This window comes from Lutjanus erythropterus, chromosome 23 (assembly GCF_056507025.1).
Source record: "Lutjanus erythropterus isolate fLutEry1 chromosome 23, fLutEry1.hap2, whole genome shotgun sequence".
In the NCBI taxonomy this organism is placed as follows: domain Eukaryota; kingdom Metazoa; phylum Chordata; class Actinopteri; order Lutjaniformes; family Lutjanidae; genus Lutjanus; species Lutjanus erythropterus.
In genome coordinates, this window is record NC_139339.1 from 7,822,361 (window position 1) to 7,846,223 (window position 23,863).

A 23,863-nucleotide genomic window follows, 5' to 3' on the forward strand; every position below is an offset into this window, starting at 1 on the left:
AAGTTGACTATTTTTTCTATAACTGACTTTTTCCAGTACGATAGGTGAGGACTTTTGTGTTGAACATAAGAAAGATGATCAAATGGGCTGTATAATGTGTGATTTATTTTCTCTTGTACAGTGTTTCAGGGGAACCTTCAACCTTCCAGTCAAACTGAAACTTCCAGAGTACAACACAAAGAATTATTGTTATTATTGTAATTATTCAGTATTTTGAGGTTTTGAGGATACCACTCTGATTCTCACGGGAAGATTTAAGCAGACAACAAGATCTGAGCGATGGACAACCCTGCATTTCAGTTTGATTTTGGAAAGCATGGATGTTGCGTCCTCCGGGTTAAAGAGGAAAAGGACCATCCAGATTGTTAACAGCACAAAGTTCAAGAGCCGGCTTCTAGTGCCCGCAGTATCACAGTTAACCGTCACGTCTGTGAAGGCCACATTAATGCTAAAACTTACATACATTTTTTGGCCCAGCATGCTGCCATCCAGACATTTTTTCAGGGATATCTTTGCAAGACAATGCCAAGACACATTCTGCACATGTTAAAACATTGTGGCTTCATAGTAAAAGAATGCAGGTACTAGACGGGCCTGGCTGCAGTCCAGACCTGTCTCCTGCTGAAAATGTGCGACGCATTATGAAGTGCAAAATTCTACGGAGACCCTGGACTGTTGAGCAAAGGTGCATGCCTGTTCTCAGGCACATAACAGTGCTGTTACTCAAGCTGATACCACCCTTAATACTGCTATTAATCACTGACAAACACATTAATGCACATCCTTCTGCCGCAGCAGCCTGATCTTACAGCTGTCTTGGCCTTCTGAGTGAGGCCCTCTCCCCCCTCCATAAACCTCCTTGTACAGATTGACTGGGAACTGGGCAGGACAGAGTACTAATTTGCATTCCATTGAATCGACTTAACACTCTTGGTCCGTGTCCTCACGTCCCCTGCTGAAGTCAGATTTTCTATAAAGGCAACCAAGTAAGCCTATTTCTTGGACTTTTTCCCTGACCATTTTTGAAATGGAAAAGAGATTCAGAGACAATAGTGGTACTTTTAAAGGGACAGTTCTCTCCAAAATACAGTGTTTTCCTCTTACCTGAAGTGCTATTTATCCATCAGATAGTTTAGGTGTGAGTTGCCACATTTTGGAGACATCGGCCACAGAGATGTCTGCCTTGTTTTATATATAATGGAACTAGATGGCACCCAGGTTGTGGTGCCTAAAGTACCAGAAAAAAAGAACATTTGCAGAAGGAAGTGTGCATCCACTCATGAAAAAGAGACTTGTGCTCATGACAGTGAGGGATGTAAACATAAATGGCATCCTCCTCTGCTGAGCTGTAACCTCTCGTCCATGAATAAATGCACACTTGCCTCTACACGGTGATACAGATGGCAGGTGTAATTTGGTAAAAAAGAAAGTAGTTCCTACAGGAAACTGCTCACAACAAGGTCTGTGGACTAAGTACTTGAGTAACTGGGTAGTGTTTTCTGGAAAGAGACATTGCTGTTGAGTTTTTCAAATGAATTTCTGTGCCTGAGTGCCATTTAGTTCCATTATATTCAAGAAAAGGCAAACATCTTTACAGCTGATATCTCTAAAATTTGGCAATTCACACAAAAATAATCCACATAGATGGATAAACAACACTTACAGAAAAAGGAAAAATACATGTGTTGATTTGGAGTTGAACTGTTCCTTAAAAATGTCATTTTATTCTTCTGTCTTCTCATCTGGATTGGCCTTGCTTGTACTCCAAGATCATCTTTGCATACTCCCGTCCAGACTGGTACATGGTTCGGCTTAGCCTTGTGTCTGAGAAGTCCACATGGAACAATCCAAAACGAACACTGAATCCATCAGCCCATTCAAAGTTGTCCAGCAGCGACCATGCAAAGTATCCACGGACGTTGACCCCATCCTCTTGTATGGCTGGAAAAGGAAACAGAGAATGAAACATAGAAAAGACAAAGAATTTTGAAGATTTAATGCAAGTGCCCTATTTTTTATTATGGACGTCTAAGCCTGACTATCAAGATTTCCAAAACATGCCAAGACTGTTAATAATTTGCAACAAATGCTCAGTGTGTTCAGTATATATAATCCAGCCAAACAGGCCAAAACTATTTTTTGCTTGTTTATTTTGCCTTTTGCCTTGCCTTGTACTCTGCCATCCCACAGAAACCATGAATCCTGCAGCTCCCAAATCTGATAAAATTTCAATATCATTGGCTAGAAACAAACAAAAAAAAACCTCACAGATTGGCCAGATGGTGGTGCTAAAACAAGCAATTTTACTTGTGAGCAACAATTCCTAAGCCCTATGGTCTGAAAATGAAATAATATTCACCAAATGTTTTCTTCTGTTTTCACAATTAAAAAAATGTGATGTCATTTTTTCCACCACTTTGAATTTAACCTAATTAGTGGTGGTACATTTAAACAAATCCCCCGAAATTTCATCCACACTAACAAAACTGGAGCCAGGGATTCTGAAACTTGCAAGAATTTGCCGATATGCACAGATGGTGGGTGCTGTCAGTGATTTGCAAAACACAACAAAAGCTCTTGTTGCTACACTAACCGACTTTGCATCCCAGATTTGTGACATGCAGAAGCAATGGAGATGTAACAGACCACATTTGATCCCCCAGAACAGCATTTTACTGAGCACAGTTTGTCCGTTAGTTGTTCATTGGCAACTGCAGAAACATTATATTGAATGGTTCAAAATGCTGAATCCTGCTAATATTTTCACTGTTGTTTGCCCCGTTGGCTTGGACCGTACTACCGTCTGCTGATGGCTATTTGCTTATTTCCAGTGCTGTTTTACCTTTAGCCACTTCCAAGATGGTTTCCCTGTAAAACTCTGAGCGCTGGACATCCTCAATTTGCAGCGGCCCGACCTGAGAGAAGCCGTTCTCTGTAATGTAGACTGCTGGGTTGTTGAACGTGTCCTGGAAAGTCATGGAGCAAATATTATTGTCAAACAAGGCATCTCAGCTGTCAGACATTTCAGGGAGAGACAGATTGGTCTGCTTTGTGCCGTTTAGCTGCATTTCACCGGTGCCAAGCTCAAACTAATGGCCTGTGACAAGTCACAACAGCAGGAAATTGCAATTGCAAACACTTTGAGCAAAGTAACTGTTTCATTCAATGTGACAGCACTAATGAAGCATCAATGTGTTTCTGGAGGTGTTAAAAGGAGATTACTGCATACAAAATCAATAGCAAGACACTAAACAAATGTCACAGTGTTCTCCTCGTTTGGTTGAAGCCGATTTGTCTTCTTGTTGGTCAATTCAGTTTGATGCCAAGAGGAAAAAGAAAAATGACTTCACATTTCAACTGATTGAATTCACAGTCAAAATAAAGGATGTGTTTGAGCCTTGTTTGGGGAACTTTTTAGTGATGTGGACTGAGCTGATTTTCAGTAAAAGATGACATTGAAAATTACCCAAAATGATTCACCACCAACAAGGAACCAGCCCCATTCCAGTTCAAGCACCTAGTTTTGAACGATTTGGAGCATTTTGCACCAAAAGTAAATTGAAGAAGAAACTTGAGTGAAACCGGTTCAAGAACCAGGTAATTTGGTGGGAAAAGGCCTGCAAAGGGTTCTAAAGTTTCCTGGTAGAGCCTACTACTCTGGGGTGATTCTCCTCAGGGGACAAGCAAAAGAACCCTATATGATTCTAGTTATTATCTTTATTTTGTAAGAGTATACTAGTCGTAGTTTTTTACCTTGATGTACTTGAGAAGTTTTCTTAAGCCCTGGGGCACCACAGCAAGCCAAGCCACACCACAAATAGGCCATGAAGGATCCAGAACTTCTTCTGCGTCTCTGTCACTCTTCATATTCAACGTCTTTCCACAACCTCCTCCTGGCTTCACTTTACGAGACGTGTAGTAGTTCAGTGCAAAGAAGTCAGCGGTGCCCAAAATGGCTGGCTCATCCTTTGAGAAACTGGGCAGTCTTGAGCTGCCGCTGTATCCCAACTTCTTACTTTGAGCGTCAATAGCAGATCTCATTATTTCTGGATAATCTCCGGTTACAAACACAGGCCAAGCAAACCACCCTAGCGTAAATGCAAGGTCGCGTTCAGTGGCAGCGATATCCTCGGTGCAACCTGATCGTGATGGCTCAAACCAGTCGCTGTTGATGGCCAGGGATACCGCACCCTTCTGCTTCGTCCTGTAGGTGGAGTTGTAGCTGTGCCAGGCCATGGCATGAGCACGCAGCATGTTATGGCCCACCAGGTAGGCAGCAATCCCCGGTTCCTTCAAGCCTGGAGCATGGATTCCGTCTTCGTGGCCCAGCTTGGCGCACACATAAGGCTCATTGATAGTGATCCAAAGTTTGACACGGTCACCAAATGTCTGGAAGCAAAACTTTGCATAGCTATCAAATATGGTCGCAATACATGGTGATTTCCAGCCACCCTGATGTTGAAGCGCTTGAGGCAGGTCAAAGTGGTAAAGCGTGACCATGGGTACAGCACTGTTGTTAATAAGTAATATACCTCTTTTCTGTTGGTAAGCATTGTGATGTTTTTTTGTGGGGTTAGCTTAGTCGGAGGCAAAACAATTCCCTAAACACATAACCTAACAGTAGCTAGCAAGTTTTGTTCTGTTGGCTTGCCAAACTATTTTCACATCTGACATGGTGAATTAAAGATTTATTTCAACCAAACCAAAGCTGGTGATTGCTACAATAGTGGAAAGACTGACCAAGATTGTTTTGGGGATTTTGTTTCTGTCTGTTGGGTTTAAGTGAAATGTGCTTTACAGCATTAATAAGGCAATTAAAGCTTGTGTTAGTTTTGGTAAAAGAGGTTGGTTGTGTTTTTCTGTTTAATGAGGAAAATATGTGTGAGAATATTTCCTTTGACATTTTGTGAGTTCATTATTTTTTGCTTTATTTACTTTTACCTTATTTAAACTTACCTAATATGAAGCGTACACTACACACACAAGCATTGTCTTCTGTTTTTTTGACTGGCAGTGGCAGCTGGAATTAAATTTTGAGCCCTTACTACTTGGACTCTGGCATCAAACAACACGACAAGGTGACATTTTTGGTTATGTGGCTTACTACTCTGAGGTCATTCCAGTTTTTCCTTTGTTTTGCCTCCAGTTAACACCATGGCTTAATCATTACGTCCCCACTAAAAGAGTCTAAAAGGTAAAAAAGCACTGCAACCATTAAATGAGCTTTTACCATTCTGTTGTTTTGGATTTTAATGCAGCATGGCTCTAACGGGATTGTGGAAGTACCTTTTTGATTGATGTGTCTTGTGGTCCCATCTGGTAGGAGGCGGGCCCAGGAGAGAGACAGGCGATAGTGCGTCAGTCCAAGCTGCTGGATGCACTCCAGGTCCTTCTCCCAGAGCTCGTAGCTGTTACAGCCCACGTCTCCAGTCTCATCCCCAAACACTCTGCCTTTCTCGTGACAAAATGTGTCCCAGATACTCGGTCCCTTGCCGTCTGCCTGCCAGCCACCTCAATGCGCACAAATAGGTTGTTTCATTTTATAAAAGTTTGTCGGGTGTTGACAGAAAAAAATCACAGTAATGTTTCTGTTGGGACTTTAAGTGTGTCTGTGGATTTCACTGACATCAAAGTGACTTTGAATTGTCCTCATCTCTAGTAAGATTTATTGTTTTACTCTGACTGCAATTTGTCTTATAATACAGGCAATTGTCCGTTGATTTTTGTCAGTTTTACTTTAGGGTGACCTGTGAGCTACTTCAAGTTAGTCCATAGACTGTAAACAGTCTGAGTTGGTCAGACTTCACATAAATTTAACTGATTATTTCATATGATGTCGTATGACATCGGTTGTAGACCCCTGAATAGTTTACTGCTCTTTGAAAGGTTGAACTTGCATGGCGTTATTTATTATTGTGAAATCAGTGGCATGAAAATTAGATGGCCTAGTGGCATGACATTCATGAATACAACCTGGGGTGTAAGTATATTGCACTGTGCGTCTTGTTTTAGTGTATGCTCTGGTGTGGACACAATATCACGAACACTTGAGCAACCTAATGCAATCTAATGCCTATCATGTTCAGTTTGTCAGGAGGACAGCAGGAGAGCCTACTTTGTCATACTGAATAGTGCAGCAATGAGAAGCACTTACATTGTAGAATTATTATGTATTATTCATTGAAAAGGTTTGTTCAAAAAAGCACAGAAACTTCTAGGCTCAACTAAAGCAAGTAATTCAGCTTAAATCTTTGTTGTGTGGCTACAATTACATTAAACTGTACTGGTGTTTGGTGATACTATGTCAATTTCGCCCACTATAATGAACAATTCATAATTCTCGTGGCTGTGTTTACATACCCTCGATTTGATACGCAGCAGTCCCCGCTCCCCACGCAAAGTCACACGGGAACATTCTCCTTCAGCTTTAAGGCACAAAACCAAACGCGGGTCTAATGCCTTACTGCGTTGTGTTTATCTAATGTTTATGTCTCACAGAAATGCTGCATTTACATGGTTTGTCTCCGCGGACAGTGTAACAACACAGCCGTGAGTATCACACAACCGCCCATGCCTACAACCAGGAACTACTCCGAAATGTGACGTTCAGGAGACGTGACGGTTGTCGGTATGCTTTACAAACCATATAAACTCAACACGATTGCCTGATATAATATTGGCCCCGTTGCACTGTGTGAATTCTGTGGTTGAACGATACTCGACCGACCCTACTTTTAGTCTTATTTAGTCTCTAGTTTTTTTTTTCATTTTCCATTAAAGGTTGCGTTCACGAGTTAGGAGAGACAAATTTACGGAGGAGCACGTGAAAGCAGCGCATGAGCTTGCAGTCCTGCGTGATAACATCTCTCTGGACGTCAAGTTTACACCGTGTGCCCGGACAGCTTTTACTTTGTGAGTTTTCGGTATCGTTTTTAATTTTTCTGTGGACTGTTTGTGTGACCGTGGCAATTAATTAATTGAACGGGTTTATCACAAATCATTACCAGAAATGCTGAAGTCCAAAATAACATTTTAATTATGTTTTAGTTAGGAAATTAACAAAACAGTTAGGTTACACGATTTTTCTTGTTAGCAAATAGACCTTTTTTTCACTTATCAGGTGTTGCCAGTTATACTAATTAATAGGCATGTAGCAATACCAAAAACTGAAGGTACAATAATACCACGAAGAAAAGTCCACAACAGGAGATTTAAAAATGACCTTTTTAAATAATAAATCTGATATGTGTAGCATTTTTGTCTGTATAAAAAGTGCTTACAGTGCTTTAGTTTTCCTTCTTTAACAAAAATAAAATAAAAGTAATAGCCATGACCTATGCTGTCTTCACAGTCCAGTAGGATATTAAGATATTTTTACTGTCATAAAGCAATAAATAATTACATCCCTACTAATTAAGGTCCCGTTCCATTTAGTGTAGCAGAGTCTTTCCGGTGAGCCAGCATGCACAATAGCAGCACCCTGCTTCTGTTTGATCTGAATGGAACAGGCCCCAATTAGTATCAATGGTAATACCTGTTTGCCTATCTATTTTATATCAAAGGGGCTACCATGAAAAAAGCATGTGAAATTAGCTAGCTTACTTGTATAGTACCAATATAACACTACATTACAAAGTATAATTATGATTTTGTAAGACCCAATTTCTGTTAGGCCAAAGTAAATGAATTTAGTTAGGTGAAAGCTGTGCCCCTGGATATTTATTTATAGACCATTTCAGGCTGTGTAAAGCATTTTGAACTGCCTTTGATAAGCCATGATCATCAGACTGAAAGAAGTAAGATGAAAATGTTTTATTAGCTTAAAGTTACCATCATCCATTCCACCATGTTACAACAATGTGATGTCCTGCATGCAGACAAAAAAGGTCAAAAGGTGCTTGTCAAAGTGCGTAAAGCCTCGCAGCTCCTGAGAACAAATAGACTGGCGGAGGTGAAAGCATTACAGCCGGAGGGCACATGTTCTCTGGCCTGTGATCACTTCAGTGCTATCCTCTGACCCAGTTTTCTTTAGAGTGAAGTGACTCATTTGACCTGATCATAACAAAGAAAATGGATTGTTTGCCCAAGGGCAAACAAATTCCTATCAGTGAAACGTCCTCCTAATATGGCTACAAGTTACAATTGGATTTCTGCTCCTCATGTGATTTAATCTTTTCTGGCTATTATCTGTGCAGCTAACCAGACCAGGTACCCAGGAGAAGACAAAACTAGTATTCAGATTTTTTACTGAAGTGAAAGTAGCAAAACAAAAGCAGAAAAAACCCTATTACATGAAGAAAAAAGTCCTGCATTCAAAATTATACTTAAGTAAATATACAGAAGTAGTGAAAGTATTTTAAAAAAGCAGACTTTGAAAGCTTCAACAATTATTCAAGATCAGCATAAAATACCTGTAGCATAAAATGTATTTATACAGCTCTTGTGTGTAGTTACTCTCCACCTCTAAAGCCTGGACAGAAGTAAAGCCATTTTAACCATGTTCTACAAACACACAGCAACTCTGGATAACAAGAAGCGCGTCTGGTGGAGCTTTTATTGTGAAATGCGCACCGGATATGGTTTGAATTCCTTTGGACTTGACAATAGTGTATCCCGGGGCAGGACCATGGGAAGAGGACTTCTCAATGGACAGACAACTGGCTAGTTTGAATACTTTCCAAAGACGCAGTAGAACTTAAAAAGACACATCAACCGCTTTGGATATTCGTCTGTAAGCGCCGCGCGGCCTTTTTCGTTGTTTTGGAGTATTTGCAGCGCACTTTGAGCTGAAAGGTGTTGTTGGAGCGCTTTTGTGTGTCTTTTTTCCTGAGCAATTTCCTGTTGGTGCGTCCTGGAAAAGAAGAGACGGGGAAAGTTTACTCGCTCTTGTTTGGTTCAGTATATAGTCCAAAGTACTGGGAAATTAACGTGGGTGTTTTGAAAAAAAAAAGAAAAAAAGTCTGGTTTCCTGAAGTTAGTGCGGATAACCTGGGACTACTGCAGCCGCCTGCCGTGGAAAACACAACACTGTGGACTGGACCCCACGCTATGGGCAACAAAGAAAACCTCTCAACAACTGGACAAGTTATTTAGCAGCCAGTGAGCGGACTCAACATGTAAAAAAAAATGTGTCCTCGCAGAGTTGTAGGAAATGAGCACCACGCCAGGATGGAAAGGGAATTATAAATGAGTCTTTTGGCAAACAAAGAAGAACACCTCTGTCGGAGTGGATACCGCCGAGCGAAAGGAAAAGCCTTGCGAGAAATGGAGGAGGAAGGCTCGCTTGAGCCGAACAAGATACTCTCATTTTTGTCTCTAACAGGGTCCGGATTTCAGGTCACCTTTTCATAACAGAGCTACCCGAGTATCAGCCACCCCGTCTGCCCCTGTTCAGTCTCAAAACAGTCGTGTCTTTTGCCAATGCTGCAGCGGTTTTGTGGCGGCGTGTGAAAATGAGGGTGGATGTGTTGCAGTTGTTTGTGATTGTGCTGCTCAGCGGCGGCGGCGGCTCGGTGGGATCATCTGATTGCAAATCATATGATGAACGGCCGAGGAGCGGTGGGAAAAGCCAGCCGTCCGACAGGAAGGTGGTGTGCAGCAACATGGAGCTCCATCAGGTGTTACCCCCGGACTCCTTCCCCAACAGGACCGTCACACTGTGAGTATACAGGAGAGGCGTTCTGCAGCAGTTTCACCTTATATTAAAAAACACTAAAGTTTAAATCATTAAAATGATCAATATCTACTGTCGAAAGTTTATGTGATCTACTTTACTCAGTGTTGTCTACTTGGTGTCACTACAGTGATTTAAACAAGTTTTTAGTTATAACTCTATAGTAGGTCTGCAAAATTAATCAAACTATTATCACAATTGCAATTAGAACTGGAAAGATTAGTTAAAAAGTTGAATGTGGGATTAGTCATTTCAGTTAGTTCAAGTAAAATCTTCTTAAATGTGAGGATTCGTTGCCATTTGACATTTTACAGCTTAAATTATGAATTGATTAATTGTGGAAGTCATCAGAAGATTAATCTGTAATGAAAATGATCATCATCATGAGCCCTGTAGTGAAATATCTAAATCACAGAAGCCCGAGTTGTTTGATAAATGAAAAATGTGTGACATTATGAAAAGCATTATAAGGAAGTAAATGTAGCGCTGCAGCGAAGTCCTGTCTGACAAATCTTGTTCTCCAGATGTAAGAATGAACAGGATTGTTTGATAAAGACCTCAACAAATGTCACATCATCTGGTCTTAATTTTTTTTTTTGCAGTAAAAATGAAAACAGTGTTGCAACAACAATCATTCCTACTAATCATATTGCAATCAAAATGTCAAAATAATCACAGTATGATTTTGTAAATTAAGTCATGCAGGCCTAATTTCACCTAATTAAAATATATGTCATATCTTTAAAACCTGCTTCACACTACAGTTTAAATCTTTAAGCTTTACTTCAAGGTTTCAGCAGTAAGTAGTCACTGTTGGAGGTTATATGTAAACTGCATTAGTTATAATCCCTGTGTTTGCTGCTTGTAAATAGTTTTTTTTGCTGTTATACTTAATGCTACTAAAACTGTAGTTTTCCAAAATGCAGGGAAAGGGTATCCTTTTCTTAATAACTGTGTGGTGAACACCCGTATTGTGTACCTTATTCACAACATAGGACACCTAAGCCAATACTGAAAAACTATAATTACCGACTTCTGAGGGTCGATACTGGTAAGTTAACTGATACTTCACATGTTTGTATTTCATAAAGAAGTTTGTGTAACTTGTGGGTTGTTTGCACCTGATGGTAAGAGAGGCTCAGATGTAGTGAGCAAAGATGGATGATTTAATATTCCACAGCTCTGACTGAACCAAATCTAACTTACACCACTTACAACAAAAACAAGAACGGTTCTGACATATCCCAAACCTAAGCTGTTCTTGTTTCCTTTCTCTATCAGCCATATATCACACTTTCACAGCTGCATATTGGAATGGTGTAAATGTAAACCCTATGTAACCGCCCGCCCTCCTGTAGTGAAGTGATTGACACACAGGAAGATATTTTGGCTACTAAATCCGTGCTCACACGAGACACTTATCTTACTATATCCCCAAGGCTTTTTAATAGACGTAAGAGCTGACTGGCTGTTGAGTTGATCCTTGTGGTGTTGCTTTTACACTGTTTAGTTTTTGAAGTCTGTTCGCACAACACCAACACCAGTTTTGGTCCAGAGTTGCACTTGCAAATACAATGATTTTATGGAATTGTAGGTTGGTATTTGATGAGTAATTAACCACCAGTGTTCATGTAAGTGTTTCAGTGGCAGCAGTTGTGATTTTGTGTCCTCCAACACCAGTTCATCCATCAGTCTTATTGATACAGTTGTTAGTCCTTGTGTGACCACCCTCACAAGCTGTTAGGATGAAACAAACACACATACTGGGCAACTGACTGAGCATAGGTGGATTTCTTTTACAAACCTGTTCATGACTTCATGGACTGAGATCATTAAATGTTTCTGCAGATTTGACTAGCAAGAAAGCAGAAATTCAAAAGCTGTGAGTCCAGGGCACTTGTGCTTTGTGGTGGTGGTGAGCGATGGGGGAAATATGAGAATACCAGGGCAGGGTGCAGGAGTAGAAAGCAAATAATAGACTCCAGGGAGGGAAAGAAAGGGAGAGGACTGGCTGGTAAGTTAAGTGCGTGCATGTTTTAACCCGTTTACCACAAATCACATGCACATTGCTTTGTTTGAAGCGCTCTCCAAAGTCGTAGATTTTTAGATGTTTAAATCTGCTTTCCATACATATTGGTTTGTAGTCATTTCAGGACAGTCTTTAAGTACAATTGCAGGGGTTTGAAAACTGGCTTGAGTTAGGTGAAGCTCAAAGTTAAATCATTATAGCATGGAAAAGTTTGAAAAACTCTTGAAATACATGAGCATGTTGTCAGTGATATCATGTTTCAACATGGATGTTGTTATAAGCTTACAGATTGGGTTTATTTTGCAATCATCTTATCAGTCACTGGAGAAAAAAAAATCAAAATTTGGAGCTGGTGTGGTGTTGCCCGGGTGGAGCTTAACACCTGGCAACAACTCAACTGAGTGTTATAGCTTAAGAGACCTGTCAGTAAAACACTAAATATCTCTTGTAACAACAGTTATGTCCTCACCCTACTTCCATATTGTCAGTCAGATTATTTTAATCCTACAGCAGAGATGGGACAAAGTCAAAGTCGCAAGTAAATCTCAAGTCTTTGCACTCAAGTCCCAAGTCCTAATTTTTGAATTTTGAGCCCTAACAAGTCATAATGCTCTCTTCACCAATTGCAGTGCTATTTTAACAACAGAGCCTCAACTTAGCAATCTTTGTACAAAAGTCTGTAATGTATACTGTAGTTTGTCTGTTGTTGACTATTGCGTAGTTTATGTACATGAATGAAATTATCTTAAGTGTCACTTTTTTCCCGATTTGTGCTCAATTTTTTCAGTGTTCTCTCCTGCAGCTTGACTGGATGCTGCTGGATTGGTTCAAACAAAGTGCACAAGTGTCGACTTGCAGGAAATTAATAAGGTTTACGTTAGCTGATGCATGAAATGATGGAACAATTCTCAAGTCAAAAGGTCGAAGTCCAAATGAAGTCGTGAGTCACTGGTGGTCAAGTCCAAGTTAAGGTGCTGTTAAATATGAGATGTTGGAGTTTCCCACCGACACATAAATGCGCCACACTGGTGGACATTTGAAGGAATCTGTCCAACTGATCAACTGCATTGCCACAGAAGAAGTTTACTTGGCTCTTGATCCCCATATCATTCCTATCGTTTCTTTGTAGTCTGGAATAATCCTAGTGTCCTCACTGATATTTATAGGATGTGAAATATGTGATCTCATTTAGCTATGGTCTGTCATATAATCATTTAGTAAGCCTCCATATAGTCCTGGTGTTTACAATGTCTGTATGTCTTCAGTGAGCTTGCAGTCTTGCTCTGACAGTGATGGATAGGTTTAGCCAGGCTTCTCATGATTTAGCATTGAGCTGAGGCACTGTAACGTGGAGGATGGCCTCCAAAGAACAAGAAAGATGTAATTAGAGAGCATGGACAGAAAGCAATGTAACTCTCTGGAATTCCTGCTTCCAGCCTCCACTTTTGTATTTCTGGACATTTGTTTTTGTCCATAATAGGAAACAATAGAACTGTCCTCTTTCAGTGGGAACTCCCTTCACAATTCCACGTAGATTTGACTGGCAATGAAAAAGCAATTTATGTTGACTGCACAGTTTTTGGGTGTTAATTTATGACCTGTAAAATCGGCAAGCCCTTAGTAGGTGTGGTGGTCCTTTTTTTTTTTTTTACGACTGTTGGGGTTGACCGTGCCCGAGACGCAGCTGGTCTGGACTGCAGTGAACTGAAGCAGGGGTCTCAATTGCTACGAGAAACTTGAAAATTACCAGCCATTACTTCTCCTCGTTAAGCCGAAGCAGAACCCACCCAGTTTAGCTTTTCTCACGAAGTGTGAGTGCATAAAGTTCCTGTGGTAAGTGTGAGTGACTATTTAACCAAATATGCTGTTAAACTATCCAGTGTCTCAAGGTTATTAGTTGGTTTCATTTCAAGTATTGTATTTCATGGAATTAGCATCGTAATAGTTCTCTGACTTTGTAAAGAGACATTGAACACTTTGCAATAAGTCTTCTGTGTTTCTGTGGCTATGATCTCTGAATATAAACAACAAACAGACCTGGATCTAGAGCTACAGCCACACTACTACATTTTTCATAATCAGCATTTTAGGACACCTAAAATGGAAAGGTTTGGAAATGCTGTTGGCCTCATTTCAGTTTTAAAACTCTGGGGGATGTGTCATTCCCTGATTTGTCATACCACGGCCCTTACAGATGCTGACACGCTGGCTGTTGCTTGATCACATCAGTTTTGATGGTCTTTTAAGTATTTCTCTCTGGATGTCTAGTTCATGTCTGATCTTCATCTGCCTTATAATCTGTGCCTTCATTACTCCGCACTGGACTTTGCTGTCAGCTGAGTCAACAGCCACAGCTTGTGCAACTAACTAGTGTCAGCAGACAGACATCTGTAATTAGTTCTTTTGGAATTGTAAGTAATAATTGTCCTCAGACCTCCTTTAAGACAAATGTTCCAATTTCCACTTTAAAATCATTACAAATAAAAGCAAATAACTAAAACTAAATATCAGACCTTCCCTTATAAACTACCCTGTTTTAGGATAACACTATTTTGTTAATGTGGTCACTAGTGGCAATATAGTTCCCTTGTTATATGGATGTTTTTCAATTTGTGTGTTAATTAGAGGTCTTGCCAGAAACGGCAGTATAAGCTAGGTGTGATTACAGACCCATTCCATTCATCATACTTGCCCCTCTCTCGTTTGTACTTAACATTTCCTGTTTTCCTCTTCAGGGGTCTGGATTCTAATTAATTAAAAAAATCAGTCTGGCTTTTCAGAGAACATTAAAAAAAAGATTTGAACCACTTGCACACTTCTTTGAGAAATGTTTCGAACTGCTCCTTAGGCTATGGTGAACATATTCAACCACTGGGATAATTGTTTTTGATTCCACGCCAGAAAATTTACCCCAGATACTCTCACGTGATGGGCCTTCCTTCCTTTTTTACCTCGTCCCTTAATGTTAACTACGCCTGTCTGTACATGAGCAGTTACACAGTTAAGTAGCTATTATTTTGCCAGACTTAAATGATTGCTGGTTTCATTTTACCCTGCAATAGAATGGGTGTCGATGCAGTGCAGCTCTGCTCTGAATGCCCCTCTGTAGAGGAAAAATGAGTGATGCATTCCCCGCATTTGTGCTCTCCAAATGATACCGCATGCCGAAGTAATCCGAGAGGAAATGACACAAATGTGTTTACAGCTGGCCTGGTCTCCCATGTCAGTGTAGGCCTCGGCTAAAATACGAGGGCTTGAATATAGCCTCTTGTGCAAGGATAAATCAGGTTGCGTGAGTTGTCTGTATGGGTGTGTACATGAGCATTTATTTCTGTGTACCTGTTTAGGTTTCAGCCCACATACCCATGCAGACAGGAACTGACTATATTTAAGCTCTCTGTGCTCAGCCAGCTCATGTTTCTTTACAGATCTTGTTTAGTGTAATCACGATCCATTCACAGGAGCTCCTGGGTTGCACAGTGCAAATAAGCGCACCTGGTTTTGGCCTCTACAGAGCAGCACAGGATTAATGTCAGGAAGAAAGCAGGGATTTCCTCCCTCGCTGCAGGAAAAGCACCCTCAGTTTGATGACACGTTAGAGTGCAGTAAACTGTCTTGTTTCACAGCAGTATGAACTGGGAGCTAGAGTTACAACATCATCTGGTTTCCTCGAGACCCGTGGAGAAGTTTCCCCTTGGATTTCAGATCTTAAAGTTGCCATGAAGTCAAATTGATGTTAAAGTATTTTTATCGCATGTGGTTTGCATTATATGACACCAGACATAAAACGCCGTTTTGTAGGCATTCTACAGTATTTTAATGTTTTTTTCACAGTTTGTCTTTTTCCTGGGAAACTGTTGATGACTCATCCTGCACTCAGGGACGCCACTAAATTGTCCAGTGAAACGCTTTCTTGCTTATAATGCAGTGGGGCATTTGTTCACGGGAGCAGACTGGAATAGAGGGACATAAATTAGCTTACCACTAACTGCCATTAGCTCGGTTAGCCATGGCTCATTCCCCGGGGGACAGGAGGAAAACCTGGCTAGTAAGTCACCTCGGTAATGGAGTCTAGTTCCAAGTTGCCGGACTGGCCTCCATTGGCTGTTTTGGTCCCAGTTTGGCCATGTTGGCCTGAAGCTCTTAGCCTGCGAAGAGTAAGGCATAGTCCTTTTGGCTGCTGTAAATGCCAATCAGTATTTGTGACAGGTCCCTCCCTAGCTGCTTGTTTTACCTACAACATGTAACTAATAAGTATTCCACTAGCTGTTTCATGGGAACTTAAAAAAAAAAAACTTAAGCAAACACAGACACGTCAGTTTGGAATGAGTCCTTATATCAATCATCTTGTATGTTTATTCTCCCAACATTAAAAAAGCTTTTGAAGTGCTTGTGTAACAAGACCACAGGTGCCTGCTGTCATGCATGCCCTGAGAGGATTTGTTTTTGTTGCTTTCCAGGCAAGGCATTGGTCTAAAGGAATGCCCCTGTGTTCTTCATAGTAGTTCTCCAGTGTTTCCAGAAGAAAGCAAAATCCCAAAGGCAAGGCCCTGACAGCTGCACATTTAGTCAGTTTTCAGCCTTTCATTTCCCAGACCTATTGGGCTTTGATTTTGCCAGGTTGCCCCTATTCTCATTTAATCCCAGACAAGCACTTCAGTTTTGTGCATAGACATGAGCTAAGGCTGAGCAATGCCTTCTCATCTCTGTTAATTTTACTGCTCATCTGCTTTTATCCTGGTGTTTGCATGGTGGATCATTTTTCCATTCAGGCAGAGACCTCTAAGGTGGATACCTTGCTCTAATGGCTTTGCCTGTTGGATGATGAAAGAGGATATTGCAAGGCGTCCTGTACAACTTACAAGAATGCAGGGGCAATGAGAGCTTGTGTGACAAGTGCCCTTCTTAGCTTCCCCCAACACAAGTGAATCCCATGAAATAGCTGGTGGAGTTCTTACATATTTCCTGTAATACAGGCAGCTAGGGAGGTAGTTGTCACAGACATCGACTACATTTACAGTAGCCAACAGCACTGTGCATTACGTCTCACCTCCCGTAGAGGCCAGTTTGACAACAGAGAACAGGCTACAGTACCCATGTGCGGTTTGTGTTTTTTGCCCGGGTTGGCTGTTAGCTGGGCAGCTGCTGACCATGGTTCTGTTGCCTGCTAGTGGCACCTAACAGATAGAGTTAGCTACGGCAGCAACAAGTAAGCTAAAGCTGTCTGTCCATCAGGAAACCCCAGAATTAAATGTCTGAGAGCTGATGCAAAGCATTCAGGGGACAACAGAAGGAAAAGTAGAATGTAATTTCTACATAAAATATTATCCACTTTCACCCAAATCAGTGAACAAAGTTCCCCAGAAATACTGCAGTTTGTCTGGTGAACAGATGTTTTCCTGTTTACAGGAAAAGACAAAATCTGAAATACCAAACTATCCACAAAACTACTTTACTGGTATATAGGTGATGTATAATACAATACATATTAAAAAAACACTTAAACATCGATTTTGACCTAATGGGAACTTTAAATGACTTGATATTACCTCAGTTACAGAAATCCTAGTCTTTTGTGTCCTTGCTCAAAATAACTCAGAATATTGCAGAGAATTCTTCATACTTGGATCATTTATGGAACAAGAAAGTGCTGGATAACCGCAAGAATTACCTTGGCAAGTTGCAGCACCTAAGACATTGGAACAATTCCCTTTTCCACCTGAGCTGAGGCCCACTTTTCCATCTACTATATTCAGAGGAAGTCACTCTAGAAGGGTTTTTATGAGCTCAACTGCAGCCTGAAACTTATTTGAAAACCCGTTGAAGAGTTACAGCCCTCTGCTCTTGGGAGTTCTTTGTTTAAAAGCCTCCTGAGCATAAAGAAAGTGTTGAGAGAGCATCAGTTGGCTTTGTCCTTAAAACGCCATGTGCCTGTGAGGGGGGATTGTGTACTGGCTGGCCACTTTTAGTCCTTCTCTGGATAATGTGCCCACAGCCAAAGGTGTATGCTTTCGAAGGTGTATTTTCTAAAACGAAAAAGAACTCAGGAATACCATCAATAGTGTCATGTTTACTCAGTTTGAAGGCAAGATGAAATCTAGGCCAATGTATTTTATATGACTCTGACTCAGAGTAGAAATTCCGGTTTCAGAAGACAGCTTTTCCATAAATGTCGTTGAGATTTATAGCATCGGTGCCAAGAGACAGGATGTGAGATTTGGTCGGATCCCCCTGCAGCTTGTTCCTGGCTTGAGCTCAAGCAGGTCTTATCTATGCATCACTAAGATAAGGGAGACTCCCCTCCTCCATCGTTTGAGGCCTAGCCTGAAGAAATTCCATAGACGCTTTTTTAGCCTGGAGACCTCAGGCCGATGTCCAGAGACAGACAGTAAGGAAGCAGACCGTCTAATCACAAATGTCCTGAGGCCGATGGAGATGCTGGTGGTTAAATGGCCACAATTGCCAACCAGATTTGAGGCTTTATATTGCTTGTATAGTCAGTGGTGGTATTTCTGTGGAATGTGAGTGTAAAGAAGACACTTTTGCAGCCAAAGCAGTTTCCAGCATACCAAGGTCACACTACTGTCATGAGGAAGAGGGAGGGACAAGGCTAGTGAAGGAAGGAGGCTAAAGCATGCAAAGAACAGAGGGATGGAAAGAGGGCAAGGAAAGGGCTCATGACTCTCAGGAGAACTCTCTTTCACAGATTTATTTTGACTATCTGTAGAGTCACAAGGCTAGAAATGTGTATTTATGCAGCCAGACTTGATTAATTCCAAAGATGTGGTGTTTTAAATTCGTAATCTACTCTGTAAACGTAATTATCCAACTTTCCATGAAGATTAAAGGCTTTTTCACGCTGTATGCAACTTATCATCAATGTTGGCAAGGGTCTACTGTGACCACTCTACGTTTTTGCTGTTAGACTTTTCCTGTTTGGCAAGTGTCTTCATGATTTGCCATAATTTCCTGTAAGTAATTAAGCAGTATTTCTGCCCTTTTGTACCTTTGTAAATTGGCGTACCATGCCATATCAGCAGGGGACTGTCAGTGCAGAATTAAAGATGACAGCGCATGGAAGTGGCTTGATGTCTTCCAGAATCATATTCTTCATATATGTTTATGATCTAATTATGTTTTATTGTTGGCTGTTTTGGTCTGTTCTGTACATGACATCTATTGCATGTCTGTTCATTCTGTAAGAGGGATCCCTCCTCTGTTGCTCGTAGAGTAGACTCATAAGTCAGTCTCTAAACACTTTTCTAACAGGAGACTGAGGACAGTCTCACGGCTTTCATTGTTAAAACTGAATGGAAACAATTAGAGAGTTTTGCAACAAATCGAAAGCTTTTAGGGTGGCTCTTCATATTAGGATGGTGACAAGCAGGAGTTGTGTCCCTACTATTGAGGAGAATGGGGGGAAGTATAGATTCTGGAAATTCATGTCTTTGTCTTGAAAAAATGTAAGAATGTCAGAATTTCCCTGGTTAAATGGTTTTTGGGCGGGAGTTTTCTTTAATCTCAATAGAAGGTCGCGTAATTTGCAACTGAAAGAGTCACTACTTTCTACCATAATTTCTGGTAGCAACACTATCAGCCAAATATTGTCAACTTCCCCGACTGCAGTGGCATTAACTGCTGTTCTGTTGTTTTGTGAAATGTTTTTGTGAACTCTCTATATTATGTGGATTGATTGCTGCATTCCTTATTCACACAGGCCTCATGGTAAATGCATCCCATTGGTATGCTAACTATTCTTCAATATAAATGAGGCTTTTGTGACCACAATCTTGGGAGGCCCAGCATTTCTGCCTATATCATCAGATCATGTGTACACAGGCAGTGATAGAATTTGCAGCCTCGTACATCACCATGTTTTAACATCTGCCATTTCAGCATTCGGAGCCCTGCGAAACACAGGAACTGTTTGTGTGCACAGTCTCTCTCTCTGAGCGGCAGGGAGCCAAACAGCAAATCTCCAATGAGTCTCCACTGTCCAACCCTGTAATAAAACAACCCCTCAACACCCCATAATGACTCCAATCTGGCCCCGGGTTGTGGGTGCCACTAGCATGTATGTCACCCACCACATCCCCTCCTTGCTGGTCAGAAACATATGCTAACCACAAGTCCCTGCTTGGGTTTTCTGCTGGGAGTTAACAGTGCTATTGATTTCCCAGACCCTTTGGGAGTAGTTGAGGAGAAAGACAGGAACTCTCAAGGACTTGGGCACAGAGAGTGGAGCTTTACTTTGCAGCTTTTTATGCTGTTAATCAGTCTGTGCCATACACAGCGAATAAACTGGATAATAAAAACTGGTTTATTACCCAGGGAGGAAGCAATCAAGAATTCACACTTGGACTTGAAGGTTTTCTCAAGCTCGTTTTCATTTTTGCAGTGATAAAGTTGAGAACAATGACAGATTGTCTTATATAACAGGATTTGTACCTGTTGCTTGTGGTATGTAAGGAATACCTCAGGCTACGTGTTATTGTTAGAATTTTTTTGCCTTTTATTGCATTGCACTTAAACTAGTGTTAGCTGTCAGTAAGATTTATGATTTTCATTACGTAACACTTAGCTTGTTCCTTGTTCCAGACTTTGGATTTTTGTTTGGGTGTCCTCTCATAAAAAACTGAATGACTGCTCTTTTTTAGAGTTGTAACCACAGTTAAAGATTTGGTTGGCTTAGTTTATTGTGCTGTTGTGAATAAGCAAATGGTGTATAATTTTGTGTCAGATCATGGCTGGATTTAAGCCCACTTTGTGTTTGATCAAACACAAGAATTTAAACATGGCTAAACAGGCTGCACTGGTTTAAATCTAGTTTCTCACCAGCGCCGCTGTTTGTACTTTCAGGTATCTGCTTTATTTTACTGTTTCATGTCTGCTTTCAGTTGGATTGTAGTTGTGTTGAGTTAATGATGAAAATCAAACATTTTCTGATTTTGTTGCTTCATTAAAAAGCTTTTAAATAACTAAATAACAATGGATTTTTACTATTAATTTATAAATAAAATGTTTATCCACCATGTTCGACTGAAGAAAAGTGCATATCCGTGCAAAAACTCCACTGTGCTTGGCTGACAGTCAAGCCAAGCAGCATGTGTATGAAAAAAGAGCAATAGAGTTGCAAGTTAAGGATGGAGGTGACAAGCTGTCATTGTCTCTATTGAAAAGGGACGGACATTAGCATATCAATCAAGGTGTCACATGGCCATCACTGTCCATCAGAGCTGGGGTTGATAAATACTTGTGACTACTGCAGAGTCATTTGACCCAGGAATGCCAATTCAAGCCTTTCCCATTGAAGGCAAAAGCCAAATCTTGGTGGGTGTTAGTGTTTTTTTTTGTTGTTGTTGTTGTTTGTGCAAAAGGGACTTGTCCTGTGGCTGTTAGAATAAAAAAAAATATCTTAAGTGTATCAACTATGAGTCATAGCTGCCACAGATCAGCTTATGATATGTTTACCTTTTAAAATGAAAGCATCTTTACAGAAAGATCACTCTTCTTATCTCATTTTGACTACCCGTCTCAAGATCCTGCCAATTGTACGTGAAAGAAAATACTCATCTGAAGTTCACATTGTTTTTCTTCTGATCTTTTCCTGGCCGCCAGGAACATTCTGTGACTGGAGGAGAAGACTGTCTAGAGGACAAGGAGTGAGACTTAATACTGTTACCTGTCAACAAGTAGCAGCGTGGCACCGTTCCACTTGTTGTTAAAAGAGATATTAGATCCTTTTGAATCCTCTTTCAGAATTCAATTAACACACATTCCTTGCCGATTTTTTGAGCCCTGTGGCTGGTTTATTATGTGACAAACTGTTGCTATTTGGTAAACGTTAGGCTAAATGTAGGCTTATATTAAATCGGACTTAGGGTGATAAGTTGACAGAAACACTTTAGCTGCCAACAATAACACAATATTTTGGGAATAAAAAGTTCCACCCATGTTTTAAGTGCAGTAAAAGATATTGCACAGCGACAAAAATGATGGTGATTTTGTGGACTTTATTCATGTGATGTACATTAAATTTTAATAGTTGTTTTCTGTTGCTTTGTGTTAATACATATTTCTCTTTCCACAGAATTTTAAACAACAATAAAATTCAAGAACTCAGAAATGGATCCTTCTTTGGTTTGTCTACCTTGGAGAAATTGTAAGTATAAAAGTTTTCTGCTAGAGATTTGCATGATTATTAGTGTATTTGTGTTTGCACTCATGCCTAAATTTAGCATCTCCAGCACATTTTAAAGTAAAACTTAACCTTGGCAGTTGAAATTTGTGCTTGGATTTAGATTCTCACCCTAACAAAACAAATAATCTTAGCTTTAAGAAGTGATGTTTTCCATTTTGTAAAGTGGATATTAAAGCTGTATGTATCCTTGAAGTATCACCAATGGTCTCCACAATGAAGGGGCCTCACAATATTTCACGTTATATCTACCAGTGCATTAGCAGGAACCGTCCATCACTCCACAAGTAAAGTTTGGTCTTGTGGAGTCAGAGGTTTGTAAAACTCATATTGGCCTTGTGCCAGTGGAACATCCAGGTCATAGAAAATGAGAAGGCATCCGTGCAGCACTTAGCCTCAGTGGGGAATATCAGGCTATGGTGGAAGACTGGAGATGGTACTAGAAAAGGCTAATTATAGGTATAGCCCCAAGGGTTGGTTGTTGTCTGCCTGGTGACATAGTCTCAACATACGGCTGCTTGGATATTCTGGGGAAGGGGCCCATTTTAGAAGAGTAACATATACCTATACAATAATACAAGTATATAAAGCAGGCTGACTGCAGTTTATCTCAGAGGAGAACCTTTTTACTTGTGTATGTTCTCTGAGATTCCTTGAACAACGGGGAGATGCCATGTGACTCTGACTTTAGAGATGGGAATGTCATCACCCGTGTTTCCTCCCTACAGTGATTTCAAGAAAATGGCTCTGGGCCCGCACATAAGAACCATGGGTGATTTATCTCTCCGGAATGGCTTCATGCAGATAAAATAACCAGACCATTAATGGCCGTGCTTTTACCCAAGGCTACAATAACACATGACTGCATTGATATGGAATTCTAAGGGCATGTTTCCCCTGTCGTTCATCCCGGTCTGATTAAAAAGACCAGAAATGTAGAAGGTATATGAGGCCGAACTGGCCACATTAAGCCTTGCAGTATCAGTTCAGAAAGATTTAGGCTGAAATGTGCTCCCAATTGACTCATATAATTTTATCATGAGCTGCATGTACATGGACTTTAATATTCCACAAAGAATCACAAACCATAAAAGAGCCTAGTGTAAACACCTCAGTCAGAAGAGAGTGGCCCAATCCAGCCAGATTAGAAGGAATTTTCAATCGGACTGAGCGAGGTGGTAAAAGGTTTGATAACTCTTTCAGTGGGAAAATACAAACTATGTTGACACTTGATTCCAATCGTTTCTGTCTGGTTTAAATAAATAGTGGCAGCAAAGACACTAATATTGTTCTTAGGATACAATGTCGGCCCATCTTGAAAATTACTGGATGGAAACACTTCTTTGTTTACTGACTGGTTGTCAGAAAAGTTATAATCTGACTAATGCTTTGGGGCATGTAAAAACATTTTGTTGGTTCGCTTCATGTAGCGTCACAGGGTTTTCCCGGGATGTCTTTTAGACAGAGGTAAAGAAGGCTGGATAAAGTGTGTGGCATGCGTAAGAGGTGTTCTGTGCAGTAATGATTCTAGTTTTTTTTACTGTGGGATTGCTATTAGACATCCGCGTTGACATGCATACTTATTTTCTAAATGAGCTGTCAAGTACAGAGGTTCAAAAAGTGGCTACTGAGATTAATGTAAGCTAACCTAGCTTTCATAACAAACACACATTTGTTTGGCTTATAATTACCTTCATCATGCAGAAATTGTGAATGCGTCATTCCTCCCTTTGCTGCCAACACTGAAGTGCTGCATGTAACGTGTGTGTGCTTGTTAAAAGCACACCAAAGCAGTTTATGATAAAAGGCATAGTAGTTTTTCCCTTAAAAAAAGTCTTTAGGCCAACATAAAAAAATGTCAAAATTTTCAACTAAGTTAGTGGCCAGAAATACAAATGTGTCAATGACCCTGTCATTGATGCTCATTGATTTTACTTTTCATAAAAACCTGACAGACTTGCTA

At 40.5% G+C, this 23,863-nt stretch overlaps 2 protein-coding genes across 3 annotated transcripts in view; one reads left to right on the forward strand and one right to left on the reverse strand.

Moving 5' to 3' along the window:
* Positions 1–1,474: 1,474 nt before the first annotated feature.
* gba3 (glucosidase, beta, acid 3) lies at positions 1,475–6,589 on the reverse strand. The gene is made up of 5 exons (XM_084712976.1): positions 6,361–6,589; positions 5,271–5,511; positions 3,754–4,534; positions 2,843–2,966; positions 1,475–1,941 (listed from the first exon to the last, which is right to left on the reverse strand). Exons 1-5 carry the CDS (start codon positions 6,413–6,415, stop codon positions 1,739–1,741), a joined length of 1,404 nt encoding a protein of 467 aa, XP_084569102.1. The 5' UTR covers positions 6,416–6,589; the 3' UTR covers positions 1,475–1,738.
* A 2,008-nt stretch (positions 6,590–8,597) lies between these two features.
* The window catches only part of adgra3 (adhesion G protein-coupled receptor A3), a 40,235-nt gene continuing 24,969 nt past the window's right edge, over positions 8,598–23,863 (forward strand). The window contains exons 1-3 of one of the 2 annotated variants that reach the window (XM_084711702.1): positions 8,598–9,323; positions 9,497–9,658; positions 21,793–21,864. In XM_084711702.1, the coding sequence (XP_084567828.1) occupies positions 9,187–9,323; positions 9,497–9,658; positions 21,793–21,864 (371 nt within the window). In that variant the 5' untranslated portion in view covers positions 8,598–9,186. Of the gene's footprint in view, positions 9,659–21,792; positions 21,865–23,863 lie in introns of both variants that reach the window. The other variant, XM_084711701.1, reaches the window with a different exon arrangement.